The 20516-nt window shown below is 38.6% G+C and overlaps 5 protein-coding genes and 1 long non-coding RNA gene across 6 annotated transcripts; all 6 read right to left on the bottom strand.

Moving 5' to 3' along the window:
* Positions 1 to 2548: 2548 nt before the first annotated feature.
* On the bottom strand, positions 2549 to 4893 carry LOC106363179. The gene is made up of 3 exons (XM_048740485.1): positions 4048 to 4893; positions 3428 to 3795; positions 2549 to 3380 (listed from the first exon to the last, which is right to left on the bottom strand). Exons 1-3 carry the CDS (start codon positions 4891 to 4893, stop codon positions 2549 to 2551), a joined length of 2046 nt encoding a protein of 681 aa, XP_048596442.1.
* Positions 4894 to 8367: 3474 nt separating this feature from the next.
* On the bottom strand, positions 8368 to 8943 carry LOC111200726. Its single transcript, XM_022692035.1, has one exon. The coding sequence runs from the start codon at positions 8941 to 8943 to the stop codon at positions 8368 to 8370; it is 576 nt and encodes a 191-aa protein (XP_022547756.1).
* Positions 8944 to 9171: 228 nt separating this feature from the next.
* On the bottom strand, positions 9172 to 11487 carry LOC106367242. Its single transcript, XM_013806971.3, has 7 exons — positions 11472 to 11487; positions 11282 to 11415; positions 11113 to 11191; positions 10958 to 11014; positions 10615 to 10664; positions 10092 to 10382; positions 9172 to 9986 (listed from the first exon to the last, which is right to left on the bottom strand). Exons 1-7 carry the CDS (start codon positions 11485 to 11487, stop codon positions 9381 to 9383), a joined length of 1233 nt encoding a protein of 410 aa, XP_013662425.2. The 3' UTR covers positions 9172 to 9380.
* A 73-nt stretch (positions 11488 to 11560) lies between these two features.
* LOC106352385 lies at positions 11561 to 13190 on the bottom strand. Its single transcript, XR_001271598.3, has 5 exons — positions 13010 to 13190; positions 12780 to 12911; positions 12425 to 12662; positions 11755 to 12357; positions 11561 to 11655 (listed from the first exon to the last, which is right to left on the bottom strand). It is a non-coding gene; the product is annotated as an uncharacterized LOC106352385 (long non-coding RNA).
* A 2443-nt stretch (positions 13191 to 15633) lies between these two features.
* On the bottom strand, positions 15634 to 16496 carry LOC106363178 (epsin-1-like). Its single transcript, XM_013802967.3, has one exon. It carries the CDS (start codon positions 16395 to 16397, stop codon positions 15840 to 15842), a length of 558 nt encoding a protein of 185 aa, XP_013658421.2. The 5' UTR covers positions 16398 to 16496; the 3' UTR covers positions 15634 to 15839.
* A 31-nt stretch (positions 16497 to 16527) lies between these two features.
* On the bottom strand, positions 16528 to 19822 carry LOC106367241 (protein PSK SIMULATOR 2-like). The gene is made up of 12 exons (XM_013806970.3): positions 19225 to 19822; positions 18791 to 19122; positions 18624 to 18716; positions 18439 to 18529; positions 18254 to 18347; positions 18073 to 18170; positions 17930 to 17999; positions 17746 to 17843; positions 17546 to 17662; positions 17375 to 17451; positions 17253 to 17297; positions 16528 to 17183 (listed from the first exon to the last, which is right to left on the bottom strand). The coding sequence occupies exons 1-12, from the start codon at positions 19513 to 19515 to the stop codon at positions 16682 to 16684; spliced, it is 1908 nt and encodes a 635-aa protein (XP_013662424.1). The 5' UTR covers positions 19516 to 19822; the 3' UTR covers positions 16528 to 16681.
* Between the last annotated feature and the right edge of the window lie 694 nt (positions 19823 to 20516).

Below are 20516 nucleotides of genomic sequence, written 5' to 3'. Positions count from 1 at the left end.
GAACTTAATAGAAACTTAGTGGCTGAGTTAAACAACTTTTTAGAAACTTAACGGCTGAGTTAAACAACTTTACAAAACCTTGACGGCTGAATACAAACAAAAACAACAAATCAATTTCTAAAACCAAAATTATCAGGACCAAATTCTTCAAACATGTGGACAAGATCACGCCAAACACTAGTTAGCATCCACGCAGGCTTCTCACCCCCATGTGCCCACCTCCTCTTCAAGAGGCGCATCTGACAACGAAACACCGTTCTGGCCACCAGATTAAAATTTATCCAAACTTGAAAATTATATCTTCGTGTCCACGTGCGTTTGCGCTACAACAAAAAAACCAATTTCCAAATGTAAGTGCTGTTATTATGTCTAATATCAAAAACAATTCAAAGATGTTGTCCTTACAGCGAGTTGAAGAAACCAGCGTTCCTTAAAATGATCGGGAATGGCGCGCCATGTCGGCCAATCATGAACCCATCCTTCTGCTAAAATCGATGGGATGTCCAGGGAGAGATCGCTTAGAAATTTAAACCAGATTACGCTGTCAAGCAAGACACCCGGGCCAGGGTATAGAACGGGAAGGTTTTCACGATTTTCAGAGTTTAGTATCTTATTGACTCTGTTCTCTAACCTTTCTGAATAACCAGGAACAATCATAACTTTGTAAGGCGATATAGAGATATTGTTTAGGTTTTCTAGTGAGATAAGGCGAGAAGGTGCAAGAGAAGGGGGCTATATATAGGGGAAGTATAGAACAGCAAAGGTCGCGAGATAAAATATCTAAAAGTTTCGCGCCATATGTAAATATTAACTTACACTAACAGGCTGAGTTATTAAAACCTTTACGGCTGATTTGTTGTTTGCCGTTTAGGGTATAGGGTTTAGTTATTTAGGGTTTGGGTTCCGAATAAGATTGTTTAGGGTTATGATTTATGATGTAAGAACCACAAGATATGATAAATATCACAAATTCATAATAAATAACACAATAACAGTTTACGTGTTTTGAATCATGCTCACACCTCATATCACTGCCTAGAGTTTTAGGTACTCGTAAGAGACAACATATACCTCAAGATTATAATCGATTCCAAACTCGTATAGTCAACAAAGATCATGCTCACACATTGAGTTATTATTAATTATTTTGATAATTGGACTTTATATATAACATTCGAATGAAAAATTATTAATTATTTTGATTCTAGGGTATGTTTGAGGTATGACTGAGTTATCAATGAGTACTGGCTGAGTATTACTAATCGATACGACTGAGTTATTACAGCAGTTATCCAAAGTCAAATAGTTAACATAACAACAAACACAGATTCACAAACAAACACAGTTTCATTTTGACAACAAATTGTTCATTCCAACATTTCCTCCTTCCTCGAGGATATCTGCTGCCATCTTCACCCGTAACCCTTGAATATTACTATCGTTCATGCCATCAAAAGATACATCAAGCGCTAGACACTCCACAAACTTCAACGAATAAACCCCACAATCACCTGACATGTTGTTTTGTGGAATGTATCTTTTGCTCCTCCGTCTGAATGCGAACCTCTTCCTAGAATGCTTTCGGAGATCGGCAGGAATAAGCTCATTCAACATCCAGGGAAGCATCTCCAGTAGAGGTCTAAAAGCATTTAGCATTTTTTGCTCACTTTCGGGTGTTCACTCTCCATAGATTGGATCGTAGCAATCTATCTTCTCCTTGATCAGATCCACGTGAAACGCCACCCAGTGATTACCGCCGGTTTGAAGACATCCGTACACGTGATCCACATCTGCATACCACTTCAAGTTTGTTGTAAATTCTTCGGGGTATCTCCCGTTTACCAACGCTTCATAACCACAGTCTTTGAACTTGAACGAAGCAGGTTTCATCCTGAACTGCCTGTAATCGAGGACCGCCCAAGAACTTAACAACCAAGGGTCTATGAAACCAATCCGCTTGGACCAGAATGGAGTGGGATCTCGCATGGACCTTTGTATGAGGACGTTCATATACGCAGCGATATGCTAGACAAAGAAAAATAATAAGTCAGCCGTAATATAATGAATTAAATATATAAGTCAGCCTTTATAGAATATATAAGTCAGCCTTAATAAAGACTTACATTATCAAACACCCATCCATACTCTTTGTCAGGCCACGGTCTTTCATGCATGAGTATGCTGTAGAAGTCACTCTCATGATCAGCTGAGAGTTCTTCTGGTTTATCTTTAGGTGCTGGTGGTTTAGGTGGAATTGCCTTAATGTGTTGCTTCAGTTTTTCCAGTCGCGCCGGATCAACAGGTGCGCAAGGGTCGTATATTACTGATGAAGGCGTAATGTTCTTCCTCATGCAAGTCGTCTGTCCATTGTCTCCAATGTACGGAAAAACTGGTGCTGAATCAAGGTTCGTCAATGAAAACCCTTGTGGAGATAACTTAACTGATTTCTCCCGCAGTTCCTTTATCATGGAAGATCTAATCAATTCAGCTGGCTCGACATCAGACTCCGCCGCCAATGCGTTATCTTCCGCAAGAACTTCGTCGTTCGTCACAACACATTCCTCAGACCGCTGTAACTCAGCCTCTTCTTCTTTCTTCTTCTTCGGTAACTCAGCCTCTTTTTCCTTCTTTTTTTCGGTAACTCAGCCTCGTCTTCCTTCTTTTTCTTCTGTAACCCAGCCTCTTGTTTCTTTTGTAACTCAGCCGCTTTTCTCTTCTGTTTCTTCTCCTCGTTCTCTTTTTTCTTAGCCTCTTGCTTCTCCTTCCTCTTCAACGCAGCCTCTGCCCGCTGTGCTTTTTTCTTATCCTCGATAGCCTCATCCTTTACAGTAACAGTACGCTTGGCCTTGCCCCGTAAGCCGCGTCCATAGGCTGGAACGTTGGCATCCTTACCATCCTTAGCATCCTTAGTAATCTTTGCAGGAGAAACACTGATGAAATCAATTTCATTAAAATCATCACCCAAAATCCTTCTCACCAGTGTATCCTTCTCAAGCTCCGAATTCTTCTTTGCAGGGGTCTCAGCTAACGCTGGACTTTTGACTGACTTCTGCTGTTTCTGCTGCGCCGGCACCGAACTTTTGACAGCCTTCTCCTTCCGCTGCGGCGGCACCGGACTTTTGACAGCCTTCTCTTTCTGCTGCGGCGGCTCTGGACTTTTGACAGGCTTTTTCTGCTGCCGCGGTTCTGTCACTGGAGTTTTTACAGACTTCTCCTCCTGGGCCTGCGGTTCTACCACTGGACTTTTGTCCGACTTTTCCGGTGGCGACCTCCTACGAGGTGATGATGTCACCGATAAAGATTTTTCTACGCCGGCGGAGGAGAGTTTAGCATCGTTGTCGGGAATTTTCCTTTCCCCCAAAACTTTCAGCTCTGCTGCACTACAGCTTTCACCACGTTATCTAGGGTCTTCTCGTCCATCACTGGCCGGTTCCGGTCAAAATCGTAAGCGTCAAATTTTGCTGAAATATTCTGCAGAGCACTCACAAGATTCGTCATAGTCGCTTTGTCCAATACAGCTTCCTCCTCGCTAGAACCCTTTCTCGTTTCAGCAGCTTCTTTCTTCTGCTTCTTTGTTGATGGCTCAGCTTCTGATGAAACTCCCTTCGTTTTCTTCTTCTTCTTCTCATTCCCCTTCCCCTGCTCATCCCTCTGTACTTCCCAGAAACCTTTCACGTATCTACCTGCGTGTATGTCTTCTACCAACCTAACGAGTTGTGGGTCGTCAGGTTCATCCGACCATACAGGAAACATCTCTTCAATTGACTCCTTCATAACCATTCTCCTCAAACGGACCTGCAACACCAGTTTATCATAAACTCAGCCATCAAATAACACAAAACCAAGCCATCAAATAAATTAATTCGGTCACAATATAAAATAAACTCAGCCATCAAATAACACAAAACCAAGCCATCAAATAAATTAATTCGGTCACAATATAAAATAAACTCAGCCATCAAATAGACTAATTCGGCAACAATATAAAATAAACTCAACCATTAAGTAGCTGTTAACTCAGTCGTATAAGTAGCAGTTAAACATTACCTCGCCATGATCTTTGATTTCGTCAGACAAGACAGTATCAAAACTTGAACGTGTACGCCTTCCACCCCATCGCAAAAGAGGAACGTCTTCATTGTTGACCACTCTCCCAAACTTCTCACCGAAACAGACGATGGACTCATACGCCCAAACCAATAAAACGTCCTTCATGCCGCTTACTGTGTATGACTTTCCATCTGGAGACAGTGTTTTCAGAGAGTCAACAAGAACTTCGTATGCAGTCCGACCCCATGGATACGACCTCATGGCTTCATCGTCGAATACCCTTATTGCACTTTGAAAGGGTATCCTTGAATTGTGATGCAAACAGTACAGTCCCATGGCTTGAAGAAATAACATCCCCAACCACTTACGCTTTTCAAAACTCCAACCAGGACAGAACTCTAATGCTGCCTTCAGCTCATCATACTTGGGTCCCATCCCAAGCGGCACCTTCAACTCCTCCCAAAACTCTTTGTATTGATCAGGTTCAAAACTTTCTGTTGGCAATGGACCTGTGTTTAACCCAGTGATCTCACCAAACTCGAGCAAGCTAAACCTGATAACATCATCAACCACAACAGACCATATCTCCTTTTTATGCACTCGCAGCTGTCTACATAGCAGATAGTGTACGGTCCTACCAGACCAAATGCTTTCGCGTGAAAGTAGCCTAGCAACTACTCCAATGGGAGAGTTCACCAGTTCTTCCCACACATCGAGTCCTATTGTTTCTTTAATGTGGGGGAAATGTCCTGCACGGAAATTATGATTGATATCTTTACCTTCTAGGTTAGAAGGGTAAAGTCTTGGAGGGTAATCACGTGGTTCGACTTGACTAACATCCATCTGATCATATAACACAACAATAAATCAGCCACAACATAAAAATAACACAGCCATATCATAATATTAAAATATATTAGGTCATATATATAACTCAGCCATAACATAATAATTATTCAGTTATAACATAACCATAACTCAGCCATAACATAATAATTACTCAGTTATAACATAACCATAACTCAGCCACAAAAAAAAGCCCTAATTCAGACACAACAAAAGCCTAGACAATCACATATCTCAGCCGCAACATAACCCTAACTCAGACACAACAAAATACTCGACAAACCCATAGCACAGTCAACATAACCCTAACTCAGTCGCAACAAAAACCTCGACACACCCATATCACAGCCTCAACCAAAACACAAACAATCTCAGTCGTAATATATAACTGACCCACAAACTCAACCAAAATACAATATATAACGTCGCGACATCTTACCGGAAAAGATGAACTCGTTGATGAGAATGCGGTGAAGGCGATTTCGTACAGACGACGGTTTCTAAAAACTCCGACGAGACAGAGTTCAACGACAGAGAGTTATAGAGAGTTCAACGACAGAGAGTTAGAGAGAGTTCGAGGAAGTAAAGAACAATGTCGACGAGGGTTTCGAAGGGTGAGAGGATTTCGGTTTGCGGTTCCTTCTTCGACACAACACAGTTCTTCGTGTTCTTTTCTTCTTCTTTTTTTGACAAAACCGTATGTATGATAGTGATAGTGATAGAGACGGTTTGGTTTCAGAAAATAACTGATGTGATGTGGATTTTTAATAACTGATGTGACTTTGATCTTTAAAATTAGTTTCAGAAAATAAAACATAACAAAAGCCCCTTATTGTAAATTACTAGGAAAGAGAAAACATTCTAGTAATAAAACAAAGATGTACAACATTCTAGTAATAAACCATAAAATGTGTAACATTCTAGTAATTTTCTCTTGGGAAGGTTGTGTAGACTTTTTTAAACAGATGGGAGTGTCTTTATTTTTCTTGCTTATAGAATTACTTACACCTAATATATTAGTTGTGAAGATTTATAAAATTTGGAAAGCAGTTTCTTAATGTTAAAGTGTGTTAATCATGTTGTAGCAATCTATAATATATTTTTTTTCTATAAGCATTGGAAGAATCGCAAAAAATAGAGCAAAAATCAACTATTTAAAAACAACTATTCTTCAGGTAAGCATTTGTAATTCGTTTTAAACGCGGCTACTCGTTCAGACTAAGCATTCCTTTCAGGCTGATTAACCGCCAAAGATAAATTAATATTCCAAAAACAGAGATAAAATATTTGAGGAGAAGAGAATCATAAAAGAAAAAGATCCGAAGTTTATAATTAGAAACAAAGCTATTAGCAGTTTTAAAAAAACATAGATATGACTGATGACGGGCTGATAGGAATAGATATTACCAATTACTCACGTAATTTTAGGGTTAATCGTTTGTATATATTTTGTAAGTGAAGTTGTCATGGTCTGTACTCTTTTTTAAAGGTACGACTTTTAAACAATGGGAATGACGAGTTTCTACTTTTCAAAAACGACAACTTATCAAGTAACCATTTATAAATTGTTCTAAAAAAAAGCGGCAATCGTTCGTCTTAACCACTCCTTTTTTGAAGATTAAACAGACGAATTCCTTTATTTGGAATAAAATTCTAAATTTAAAATAACACATCACTGGCAAATTTTCAAGAGAAAAAGACTAGAATAGCACTAAACCAAGTTTATATTCACAAAGTACCACTCAAGGCTTAAAGTCACAAAAATAGGTTTCATTAAAGAGGTAAATATACACTTATACCCCTTGGGTTAATTAATCCAAACCTTAGGGTTTAGAGTTAAGGGGTGGGGTTTTGGAATTAGGGTTTAAAATTTTATAAAAAAAAATACTAAAATAAAAAATAAAAATTTTAAAAACAGTTTCAAAAAGTATTTTTAAATTATAAAAAAAAATTTGAAAAAAAAAATTAAAGAAAAAATTTGAAAAAAAAAATTATAAAAATTTCGAATCTGAAAATATATAATCTGAAACTATAAAAAAAAATATTTTTTTCATTTTATTTATTTTTATTTATTTTTGTTTGTTTATTTAATTTTAAACCAAGGGTATTAGGGATATTTTACCCTTTAATGAATGTCATTTTTGTGACTTTTTCATTCTAGTGCTATTTTTGAGACATAAACTTCAAAAGGTGCTATTATTGACAATTGCCCAATTTTCAATGAGGTGGAACCCGTCAAAGATTAATTGATCATCCAAAGCGGAGATAAAATCCCCGAACAGAAGAAAACATGCAAAGGAAAAACATCCAGAGTTTATAATGGGAAACAAAGATAGTAGAAGTTTTTTTAAAAAGGCATAGAAAAGACAGTTGACGGGCTGATACGAATAGATACTCCAACTACTCACGGGGGAGCTTGCGTTTGTTCTCAGCACCTGAAACCTCTGGAGGGTCTGCTGCAGTACATTCCTCACCGAACTTGTCTCCCAAAACAGTAGGGCCCCGAAGACAAAGCTGCCAATCCTACGTTCCCTTTGCTGCCTGGAAGAATGTTCTCACCGTCCTGCTGAGACAAATGATCGCAGTTGAATTCAAATAAGAAGAAGAAAAAGAGTGGCCCGAGTTGAAAGCATGTTTATATAAACGTCAATGACATTGGTTTTCTATCATGTAAGATCAGATCATACAAAGTGTTGTATTATTAATTTGTCTTAAAACGCTCAGACTTTCATCTTTGTTTATGAAATTTCGTAAGAGAGAATCAATGGCATTGGTCTTTGAATAAAAAGTGTTATAGAATTTTGCTACCCGTTAGGTGATATTTTGTTCAAAGTCTAAAGCTATACCAAGATGCTTCACAACTTGAGATTACAACAAAATTTGAAAGAAAAGTGCTGTTCGTTTCATTGACGCGGGTTCCTGCGGCTGCGGCTGCGGCTGAGTCTGCGGCTGCGGCTGCGGCCATTTGTTTGGTTGTTGTTCGTTTTGTAGCCGCAGACTCAGCCGCAGCCGCAGCCGCAGCCGTAGCTTGTTGTTCGTTTCGTAAACGCAGGATATTGCCGCAGTCGCAGCCGCAGACGCAGAAAGTAGATTTAGTTCTGTTCGTTTGGTTGCCGCAGACGCAATTTTCATTTATTTCATATTTTAATTTTATGAATTTTTAAAATGATATTTAAATAAATAAAATATTATAAAATTGTAAAATATTGTAAAATTTCATATTTTAATTTTTTGAATTTTTAAAATTATATTTAAATAAATAAAATATTATAAAATTGTAAAATATTGTAAAATTTCATATTTTAATTTTATGAATTTGTAAAATTGTAGATTTAACAACATTTTTTTATCATAAACAAAAGCTAAATAATACATCAAGTCTTAAATAAATAAAACAAATATTTCAAATATCACATAGAACTGATAATCAAAGTTATAAGCAGAAAAAAAAAGAGTCATTAACTAAAACATTTAATACGGTAAACGACCTCTACCTTTATATGCTTCTGCATTTTGACTTGGAGGGCGAACCAGCACATGAGTTCCATCGAGTGCTCCAACACAATCTCTGAAATGAGGCCAATACCGATCATCATTCCTCAAAACAGGACTCACTCTTCCAAACTCGCCTTCTTGTGGTCTTAATGTATCCTGTGCAAACTTGAGAAGAGCACTCAAAACTTCATCAAGCTTCCTTTGGACCGTATCCACTGATCTTTGATACCTTGCAGCAATATCCCGCTTCGTCTTATCTTGACCAACAGTCTCAAGAAACATCGCCACAGATTCTTCAAGGTAGACATGGTGAGTTTCTTTCAATCCATATCGCTCAGCTAGCATCTTGCACAAAGCTTCAAAAGTCCTTTGATTCATTCGAAGAATGTCATAACATTGCTGATCAGATTCATACATAAGTTGTTGAACATGTCGCCATCCTGCTCCTCGATCTGTTCTATGACTCAATCTCTCGGTAATAGGCACATCAAACAAACCAAGTTCATCATCATAATCACCATCCTCATCTTCCAAAATCCATCTTTCAAGCATCTACAACACAATATTAAATAAATCATCATTAAAATGGATAGTATTATAAACAAACAAAACAGCCATAAGCTCAAGTTCTAATTAATTATTATAGACCAATCACACAGACCTAGTGTAAAACTACACACGGCATATATAATTATTATAGACCAATCACACAAACACGGAGAAACGTAATGAGTTTATAAGACCAAGCACACATAATGAGTTTATAAGACCAAACACACATTAGACCAAACGTAATGAGTTTATTACCAGATTTTTCATGACAAACGTAATGCAGTAACAAAAGGCATTTCACAGACATAAGAAAAGTAAACATTTTGTTACCAGATTCAAAACCAAGTCTACTAAACCAGCATATACAAAAGGCAGTTTCATACAAAGATCAGACCAAAAGCAAAAGTTCCATACTAGTCCTAAGTTCCATAATAGTCCTAAGCTTCATAGTCACGTTTTATCTTGGTCCTAAGCTCTAGAAACTTAGTCTTAGCTTCATCTGTCTTCATTGTTATAAAAGCCCTTCTGCTCCCTTCACTGTCTATAAGATGTTCCATTGCTGCTTCATATAATGGAGACCACTCTCTCACTCCAGGCAATGTGTACAGAATCTCTAACACATTCTCAACACTAGAAGCTTCTTGACGCTCCATTGAAGCTTCTTGACGCTCCAACATCCGTTCTGCTATCTTGTTCTTCACCATAAGCGCTTCAGTACGTTTGTCACAAGCTTCTACAACCATATCCTTCTCCTTATGCCTTCTTTTTCCTCTCGAACTTCCAGAATGAGTCTGAGTTTGGCGCTGGGTTTGTGTCTGCAGCTGCGGCTGAGTTTCTGTCTCTGCTGCTGCTTGAGTTTCTGCTGCTGGCTGAGAATCGACTTCATCACCATCATCTAGACCCACTCCAGAGTTTAAGCTTGCTTCTCCATGTTGAGCACTCCATCCTTCTGCTCCAGTTACTACTACAGCACCAAATTCTTCTTCAAACATATCCATATTAAATTCTTCTTTCCATACAGATCTTCTAATCCCAGGACACTCCTATATAACAAAAAAAAAATAAAGAGTAAGTTAATGAGGAATCATGAAGCAAATATAAGCAAATATAAAAAAAAAAAATACACAGAAGAGATAAGAGACACTGACCTTTTCGCGCTCACTCCACCAATCATCTGACATATCAACCCTTCCCATGCTGTCAAACCCAAGACCTGTCTTATTCTTAATCAACTTCCTAAATTTGACGTACTTCTTTCTACTTGTGTCGTACTTGTTCTTCAACAAAGACCACTCAAGAAATCCTTTCTTAAACCTCTTTTCGAACACGTCTATGATGTTCTGTTTCCCTACTTTATTCATTGATGTCGTTCTATTTCCTTTTCTTCTCTCTTCCGCGTAGAGTTCGAAAAAATACCTAACTTCTTCAGGAGTCCAAGTCTAAATCACAGAAACACATAAACTCAAGTTCTATACTGACCTAAAGACAGTTCAGTTCCATACACTACTCAAGTTCTATACTGACCTAAAGACAGTTCAGTTCCATACACTACTCAAGTTCTATACTGACCTAAAGACAGTTCAGTTCCATACACTACTCAAGTTCTATACTGACCTAAAGCAATACAGTTTCATACATATAACAAGAAAGACTAGTGTGAGAGAGCCTTACCTCTTTTGCCATCTTAAAAAGTGAGAGGAATGCACTTGAGATGAGAGAGCCTGCAAAAAAGACAGACAAGCTCAGATTGATTAGTGAAACGTATAAACACTAATAGTCAGAACATCAAATAAACGCTAGCAAACGCTAATACTTGTCGATCACAACAGTGAAAAAAAAAACTAAATGGGTTTGTAACTAAGAGAAACCGAGTAACCCATCAGAGAAACCCATCAGAGATCGAATACAAACCCATAACACAAACCCATCAGAGATCTCATACAAACCCATAACACAAACCCATAACACAAACCCATAAAGGACAAACAAAGACAAGAAGATGTACAATTCTTACAAGAGAGAGAGAGCTGGGGAGGGAGAAGAGAGAGAGCTGGAGAGAAACAGGGACAGTCTGAGAAAAAAAATCAAAAATCAGTTCAAAAGTTCTATTCTTTACTAAGCAAGTAAGAACATTTCAAGTAAACAGAGAACTAAGGAAACAAAACTTACTAAAGAGGGTCTGAGCTTGAGAGAGTGAGCTTGAGAGGGTCTGAGCTTGGAGAGGGTTTGAACTTGAGAGACCTGCGACCTGCAAAAAAAAAATAACAGACCTTTAGAAGCTGGCAAAGGACGTATTGTGTAGTCACAGAACATAACTAATCAATCAAAAACATCATACCTTGAGAGAGTGAGCTTGAGAGGGTCTGAGAGAGAGAGCTCGGAGAAGAGAGAGCTTGTGAGAGAGAGAGCTCCGAGAGAGAGCTCCGGGAAGAGAGAGCTCCGGGAAGAGAGAGCTTGTGAGAGAGAGAGCTCCTGTAAACAACAGAGCCCATTCAAACAAATACTCAAACAACAGAGTAAACTAAGACCAAACTCGTACAACATCAATCAATACGCAGAGATGGAAGTAATGAAATAAAGTAGAGAGTCTAATCATTTGGTGAAGAGAGACAGTTACCTCGGAGAAGAGAAGAGCTCCGGAAAGAGAGAGCTTGTGAGAGAGAGAGCTCCGGGAAGAGAGAGCTCGAAGAGAGAGCTCGGATTTACACAAACCTAAGCATCAACAAAGAAACCCATAAAGTATCAGCATCAACAAAGAAACCCATAAAGCATAAGCATCATCAGCATCTGTCGGTGAAGAGAGACAGTTACCTCGGAGAAGAGAAGAGCTCCGGGAAGAGAGAGCTTGTGAGAGAGAGAGCTCCGGGAAGAGAGAGCTTGTGAGAGAGAGAGAGATCTCTGGGTTTTCCTCGGAGATCGAGAGAGCGAGATCTATGGGTTTTTCGTCGGAGATCGAGAGTGCTGGAGATGCGTCGGATCGAGAGAGAGCTGGAGATGCATCAGATCGAGTGAGAGCTTCGAGGTCTGCTCAAGCAAGTTGCGTCGATGAGAGAACAGAGCTGCGTCTGCGGCTATTAGGGTTAGGTTCTTTGGTAAATAATGAATTATGTTAAGGGCAGAAATGTAATTAAGTTGAGTAGACGCAGAATTTGAGCCGAGATCGCTGATTTTATCTGCGTTCAGACGCAGAGGTCGCGTTCGGCCGCAGACGCTGACGCAGGCTCCCGCGGCGACGAAACGAACACGCGTTCATGGAAAATATAGCCGTAGCCGCAAGACTCGCGGCGATGAAACGAACAGCACTAAAGTAAAATTTTACGTACGGTTCAATTAAGAGGCAGACTACAACTCTGGTGGTTGCTGCATTGTTCTTGAGATCGGACCCCTGCACAGAGGGTATTTCACCCACAACATCTGCGATTGGAGAACTATGTTAGCGACAGGGTATCATGATGAAATTAAAAGGAGAAAGAATTTTCACCTGCGAGCTCTAGGTTGGTGTTCGCAAGCACTTGGAGGTAGTCGTAAGCCGCACCAAGAATTTGTCAAACTTGATCAGAGGAGAATCTGTCTGGACCTCACAAATACGCATTGAAGGGGTGAAACGGATCACGTACTGACGCTTCAGAACGGTCCAGTTTCACAATAGAATCGGGTTTCAAATTAGGCCGGTAGTGGCTCGCCCCATTAGCAGGAATGAACCCGTGAATCACCAAGTCCTGCAGGAAATAAAAGAAGATCAACTATTTGTTGGTTTTCATAGAAACCGAAAGATGTATTCATAATTTTTTTTTTTTAAACGGAGACCAAGGGAGTAGATTCGACACAATTCGCACCAATTCATCGAGGAGGAAAATCGTCATCCCCATGAACTCTCCATTCTTGTTGATGTTCCGGGAATCCCAAAAGCGGATGAGGCGGCCAACGACGGAGTCCAAAAGTGGAGTAGGTGACGGCTGCGTTAGCGACTGGAGCAGATGATGAAGCCATTTTCGGAACAGAGATTAGAGACATAAACGAAGGGAAAAAGTGGAGCAGAAACGTTTAGAGGTAAATGAGAGCTTACCTTCGAGGGCCTCTATATAAATAAGGCTAGAGAATCCGTTACAGGGAGAGGAATCGATACGCCGGTAGAGAACGTGGAGGAGTCGAAGAGATCAAGTAACAGAAAGGAGCTTTCGAAATAATGGAGCGCCTCAGTAGACGAACAATCCCGAAGATGAAGAAGGTAGCCCTGAGAGTTAACGGGCCAGTTGTTCAAAAAAAAAAGTTAACGGGCCAGTGTTGCGAAGTCCATCAAGAGAACAAAGATTATAAACTTTAAATAAAAGTCCACGCGAGATTATAAACTTTCTGCGCCTCATGTTGTGAAACCCATAAACAAATAGAACAAAGATTAAACAGAAGCCCACACGATTGAGGAAATAAAAAAAATAATGTAGACCCCACAAAAACACTGAGGTGTCACTTCAGGAAAGACTCAACTCTCCTATTATATTATGAGTGTTTTACACTATAGGACAGTTTCCAAGATTTTATTACATCATAAGGCAGTTTCAGCTACTAAGGTAGTTTATTTTGGTTGTTTACCTTGATGTCCTCAACTAAGACTAAACCAAAGTTACATTTTCTAACCAGTGGGACCTATCATTTTCTCTCTCCTAACTTTCTTCTCCATTAATCTCGTTCTTTCTTTCTCTTCTAACAGAAAATTGATTTTAGAAACTCATTCTTCAACCCCTCCAAAACATAAATCTTAGATCTTTTGATTTCTTTTTCATCGGTTTTCTTCTCCTAACCTAGATAAGTCAATTATAAAAAGAGTGAAAAATCCAGCAAATTATGAGTCATGCAGTTCCGCTAGAATTTCCGTCCAATCCTTAGATTCTTAAAACCCATTACCATCTCTAAGGTGAATCACATATTTGTCTCCTCTGCTTTTCATGTCTCTGGTTCTTTTTTTGGTCAACTATCTCTCTAGTTCTTTCTGATTGATGAATCATACTCCTTTCTTCCTAAGTAATTAAAGGTGATTCATTTATCTTAACTTCACATAGCTATTTCAAAATTAACTATTCGTTGATTTGGATATTAAAACTTGTTTTTTCTGGGTTTTGGGTTCATAACTGTGGCTTTCTGATTGATGAATCATGCTTTTTTCTTCCTATGTAGATTTAGTGTACATGTAAACATCATAACTGTGGACAACATATGAATTTCATGTACATGTGTACAACATAGGTTAGTAGACACCGAAACAAAATAACCCAAAAATATGTCCACATATATGTAGATTTGGTGTACATGCAAACATCATAACCGTGGACAACATGTACATGTGTACAACCTACCTTCATGGACACCGAAACCAAAATTATTTCTTTCTATATTTAGAAAACCATTTAAAATGTAGCTATATACTAAAGCACATATTTAATTGATGGAGTGTGATGGATACACTGATACTAAATAAGGTCATGGGGTTGCGTGATGTGTACATATGAGGCTATACAACTTGGTTGTGTACACAATCTGAGGTGTACATGTGTACATGTAAGTGAATCAAAAGAATAGTAGTTGTATGTGAGATATGAACAATACATCAATGTTTGTGGTAGAGTTTGTACACATGTGGGTGAAATGATAAATTTTTGTAGGAGATGCTTTATAATTTGAGAAGTCTTTGTTTATACATGTATCAAACTATCAATGTATCAAGGTATTTACATGTGTGAAGCTATACATGTATCAAGGTATATACATGTACATCACAATTCATTTCAAAACACTAGAGTGCAATATCCACATGTCCACCAAGATACCATATCCACATGTACATCAGATTTCGATGTCCACATGTACACCAGAGTTCGATATCAGATGACGAAGAAAAGTGGTTGAGATGATGAATAATGATAGCTGAGATGGTAGAGAACGGTGGGTGAAACACAACAGATAACAAAGCATAATACCACACATGAGGAAGGTGCATGACGTTAATTATATCTCCACCGTTGGATGATGGGTCTTCCACTCCACCATCGTCTACGTTTACACTGTAGCTACGTAAAGTTGATTATGTCTCTATCAATGATGTTGTTATTATATAATGCCAATATTACACCGTCATCAAAAGATACGTCTTGATATATCTTAAAAGATAGATTAAGAAACATATACAATAATTATATTGCAAGTTTTTTTGAAAAAATAATACGAAGAATCAGATTTTAGTTTAGAAAAAAATAGAAAGTTTGGAAGGAGAGGGAGAGAGAGAGAGGGAGAGAGGGAGAGAGAGAGAGAGAGAGAGAGAGAGAGAGAGAGAGAGAGAGAGAGAAAATAATAACAAAGTTATTATTTTATTATTTAGTTAGACTTTAGTTAGATTTCAATTGATTCATTAATTGGAAAGAGTAAAAGGTGTGTTGGAAGAAGAAAAAGTGTCTAAGGAGCATAAACTTTCTTATATTGTTATTGAAAATTTAAAACTGTCTTACGGTGTAATTATTTCTTATATTATAGATTTAAAGTTTTAAAAATGTGATCATATTTAATTTGAGTTGAAGTTAAAAGTGGATCATATGTTGTTTCAGTTTTCTTCATTTACTCCATAACACTGATCAAATGTTGTTTTAATTTAATTTGAGTTGAAGTTAAAAGTTTGCTAGAAAACGGAAAACCAAATCAAAGTGAACCACACCTGGACATGAAACCGAACACTGATCAAATAACAAAAACGTAAAAAACATTCCGTAGTAATGTACACATAACACACTACTCACTCTTATAGAACAAACATTTCAGTAGAATCCAAAATGAGCAAAAAGGACAAGATATAGAACAAATATCATGGAAACCAAATTATACAGAAGTGCCACATGATGTATAAGTTTGGTTCAGTTCCTGTCTGTACCGTGCAAAGCAAGGAGAAGTGCAATCCAGATGAAGACAAACTTTGTAATGGAAACTTCCAGCTTCGGGTTTCCATTAAGAAATGGAACATTGCTTCCGGAGAGACTGTTTTGGTTGATTCGATTCCCAAATGGCTGGTTGAGAGCAGAATTAGAAGATGAAGAAGAAATTGGTTGGTTAAATCCAGTTGATGATGGCTGATTAAACCCGGTTAAAGGCTGGTTTAAAGAAGAAGAAGTTGGTTGACCAAGAATCGGTTGGTTGAGTCCAGTTGATGATGGCTGATTAAATCCGGTTAATGGCTGATTTATTCCGGTTAAAGGCTGGTTTACAGAAGAAGCAGAAGATGGTTGACCAAGAATTGGTTGGTTCTGGTTCTCAGCTGGAAAACCTAGTGGTTTTGTTGGTGAATTGGTGAGTTCTCCTGTTGGTTCTAGTGGTGCGGCCAATTGGGTTTGTGGAGCAGTCTCTGAAGATGATGTAACCAAAAGGCAGAGAAGAATGATTGTGATCATCCTCTTTTGGATTTTGGCGAATTTCATGTTTATCTTTTTTAGTTCTTTTCAAGTGCATTCTCCGGTTTACTAAGCATCATATCTTATAGACATACCAAAGTGGAGTAGTTAGCTTCTTTAAGGTTGTCTGAGGAGTTGATGGAAACAAAGAAAACAGTTGACCTGAAACATAAATCCAACTAAACCAACCACAGTGTGTGTATTTGTTCTGTTTCAACTATTACATTACTGTTGTATCCTTATGCTGTGTGCTTTGTACAAAAATGATAAGAATATATAAATACAGAAGATTGTATCAAAAACCGGTTTTTTCAAACCGCTTGTCGGAAAGCGAAATTCAAACCATCAAGGACATCCAAATCACTAGAAGAGTTCGTACCTGAAAGATTGACTTTTGGAGAGTTACCTGTACTTCTGCTCAGCGCCCAGATCTTGATTCCTTTCTTGTTCTTCTTCTTCTTCTTCAGGCCGACGAACTCTTGGCTCTTACTTAGGTTAGGACCAAATCTTATGCTTTTTACACTGTCCAACAGCATCCTGTCCTCTAGAGAGAGTTGTTTTTTATAGGTGAAGTCAGGGGAGAGAGATAGTTGCGTATTGGAGATGGTTATGTTGTTGGGCTTAGAGCCATGGTTGGTGGTTTCTGGAAGCTTAACGCCGTGAACTCGTTTCTTTGATGACTTTATTAGTCGATGAAGCCATACAACGAGTTCAAGTACATACGAATCAACTTTTGGTTTATCCGCGTGGTGAAGTGTCTGAAGCCGTGTTGGGTTCCCGTTGTTCTCGCTTTTACTCTTCCCAAACTCTATCCTGTTTTCCACAAGTTTCAAGATCAGAATCAAAACTTCAGTTGTTAGAGAGGGAAAGAGGGAGACTTACTTTGAATTTGCCCACTCGCCCACCCACCCGAAGCCTTGATGTGCCCTGCGGAAATAGATTACAGGTTATGACAAACACGCACAAGGATGTTGAATCAAGAACGGTGATGAAGGAAAGCTTACTTGGTGGTGTTTGTGGCGAATGGGACAAGCCATTTAAGCGACTTCTCCATTTCAGCTTTGATCTCAGATACTGAAAGCTGAAGAAACACACAAGTTTGGCAACAAGAAAGAAACAGAACCAAACAATGCATGAATAGCAGCAATATTATAAATAGATATTTTCGAACAAACCTCTTCATCAGGATCAAGAGATTGTAGGCGAGGACGAAGAGCTGTCTTGACATAAACAGGTAATGCATTGTACAGCGTGTCCCTTACATTAGAAGGAAGTGATGAAGGTCGAGACGCCTAGAAATTTTAAAATATCAGTTTCAACCAGAGAACACAAATCCATTCTTGATATCAGAAGAACATCACTGCTGGAAGCTTACAATACTATCAATTTGTTGGATTAGATTAGCATAGTGCAACGAAAGACCGGCTTCACCTAATCGTTCTCTTCCCTGCTTCCCTTCATTGGCTTTTAGACCTATTGTTGGTTTATAGTGTCTTTAATCCATGATTTTATACAAGTACGGTCATAATCACAGGACCAGAAGCGCAAAGAACCATTACCGTTGTTGCCAAAAACTTCCACAATCGTTTGACGTATATGGCAAACCACATCCACAAGCTTCTCAATGATCTGCAGCAGAAGAAGATAGTTATTATAAATAACTGGAATATAAATAAAACACAGCAATTCAATAATCACTTGCCTCTCCCAGATTCCGGGACCAGAGCGACTTCTTCTTCAAGCTCCGCACGAGTTTCCTCTGTTGTTTCAGTTCATTTTGTAAGATGACGATACTCTCTCCTACATGTATGATAAGAAAATGTAACTGGGAGTCCTAGAAAGAGTGTAGAGCTGATCGAATAAATAGCTAGAGAGAGACCAACCTCTCCTAGAAAGGTTTAAAGACTCCACTTCTGCGAGCTTTCTCCTGTAATCTTGTTCAAACCTATCCAAAGCTTGCCACTCGTGATATAATTCCTGACAGTTCAATGCAACTTTCAACATGAGAATGAGTCATGTACGAATATGTTTGGAAGTGAAGGGAAAACAAAAACAAAACAAAACATACAGAAGTGAAACGGGCAAGAGTGACGAGCTCGTGCATCGCTGTCTCTGCCTCATCTTTGAGCACTATATGCTCCGAGTTCTCTGTGTCAAGCCTGAAACGTTATAGACCCGGATACAATGAAAATTCCAACTTGCATGCAAGTGACTAAAACACATTGTACAAAGATTTGCTCGACGAAGAGTTACTTGTTAAAATATCTATCAAGATTGTGCCACTGTAGGTCTTTGCACATATTGCCAAACCTTATAACCTCTCCAGAGAAAAGATCAAGTTCCTCCCTGTAAAAGAGAAATATGAAATAAATAAAGAATAAAATATAAACAAATGGAGATAAAGTAGAAATTAGCAAAACCTTTTGTCAGAAGCAGCAAGAATTTGCAACTCTATGGTGTCAGTAGAAACCAACTTCTTAACACCCTTGGAACGCAACATATCCTTTTTCATAAGCTTGAGACTCTCTTCAGAGAGGGATTGAAGCAAAGCAGCACCTTTAGCTATCGTGTTGGCCACTTCGAATGCCAATATAGTGACTTTGCGACCACGAGACGACGATAGAACACCCGAGTGGAACCCGTTGACCGGGTTCATACCAGACATGCTGCTCCCTAGCGTGTCTATTACTCCAACCGCCTTCTCTAGCCCCATAACCCCTGCCCTTCCCAGAAACGAGTTCCTCTGCATAAACTGAGGTAAACAAAAAAAGAAAGAAAAAAATTTCATATGATCATGTTCCCAATAAAACAGTATTATGATTCATATTAATTACATATTAACAAACATAAGAACCTTGGTAGAGTCTGATCTTAACGGAGGCACGGGCCCGAGTTCACCGGAAAAGTTGACGTGGTTGTCATTAGGCTTGGAGCTTTTCCTCCTTGAGCTACCGTAATGGTCAGAATAATACGGATCAGAGGTCTTTCTTCTTGTCATGGACTTGAGCTTCCCAGAGAAACCTCTTGACTTATCATCATCATCATCAACGGTGGATCTCAGCTTCTTATCATGATGATGAGTCAGCTTCTTATCATCATGGTCATGACCATCATCTTTGAAACCAGATGAACAAACAGTTCCCATTTGTCTTCAACAACAAGTAATCAAATCTCTCAAGCAGAAAACAAGACCTTTATGAAAAAAAAAAAAGGAAATCAAGAATATACACCAAATAAGACGCACAAGAAAAAAAAGATGAAAGACTTCAAGGATTGCAACTATGGTGGGGACAAGAAGGAAGACTTGGTAAAATAAGAGACGGAGAAAAGGTCAGAACAGAGGAAGAAGAGTTTAATTAAATATATATAATTAGCATTCTCAGTCACAAAGGGGAAGCAGCGTGGAATCAATGGCTCCATTTGTTTTGTTGACTTATCATCTTCTTCTTCTAGACAAGTCAGAGAGACGACTATTCTTATTTATCTCATTTTAATTTAAAAAAATACGAAAGGAAGAGACGACTAGAGTCGGCGGATGAGACCTCGCCGGCCTTGTACATGATCATGTTAACATTTTCACCTCTCTTTTCTTTTTCGAATAGAATATAATCCAATCTTATTCAAGCATAGTCAAAACTTAGTTAATAAACGGCAGTCAAGAGGTAGAAGAGGAGGTATGATTACTCTCCGAGACGCCGCGGTCGGAAGGAGGCGGATTCCGGCGCGGCGATCGGGAGATAATTCCGGTTTGACATCGAGAGCGATGGTTCTCTTTCGCTTTCATTGGACTGAATTGTTTGATCTCTGTTTATTTGCTTGAGGAAGAAGATGAACTCACGAAGACAGAGGGTCAAATGAGGAGAGGTGAAATGATACGGCCCAAATTTATGAATTTTGGGCCGTTATTAGGCCTATTAGTTTAGAGCCGAATATTTGCGAGGGTTCTAGATTAAAATTGTCAATATGTATAGTTTCACACAAAACAATATTTGTAATGTCTTTCTGAAATTCAGATGGGTCTAACTAAATGTATTTTATCGCCAGGTCTGGCTTTTACAAATCTTTATGATCGAAATCCTAGCACAAGAGGGTTGAACTGGTATATACTGTTATTTTTAGTAAAACAAACGAACAGAAATTGGAGCT

This window comes from Brassica napus, chromosome A9 (genome assembly GCF_020379485.1).
Source record: "Brassica napus cultivar Da-Ae chromosome A9, Da-Ae, whole genome shotgun sequence".
NCBI classification, from domain to species: domain Eukaryota; kingdom Viridiplantae; phylum Streptophyta; class Magnoliopsida; order Brassicales; family Brassicaceae; genus Brassica; species Brassica napus.
The sequence above is the reverse complement of the archived record's forward strand: the minus strand, read 5'-3'. Positions and strand labels throughout refer to the sequence as shown.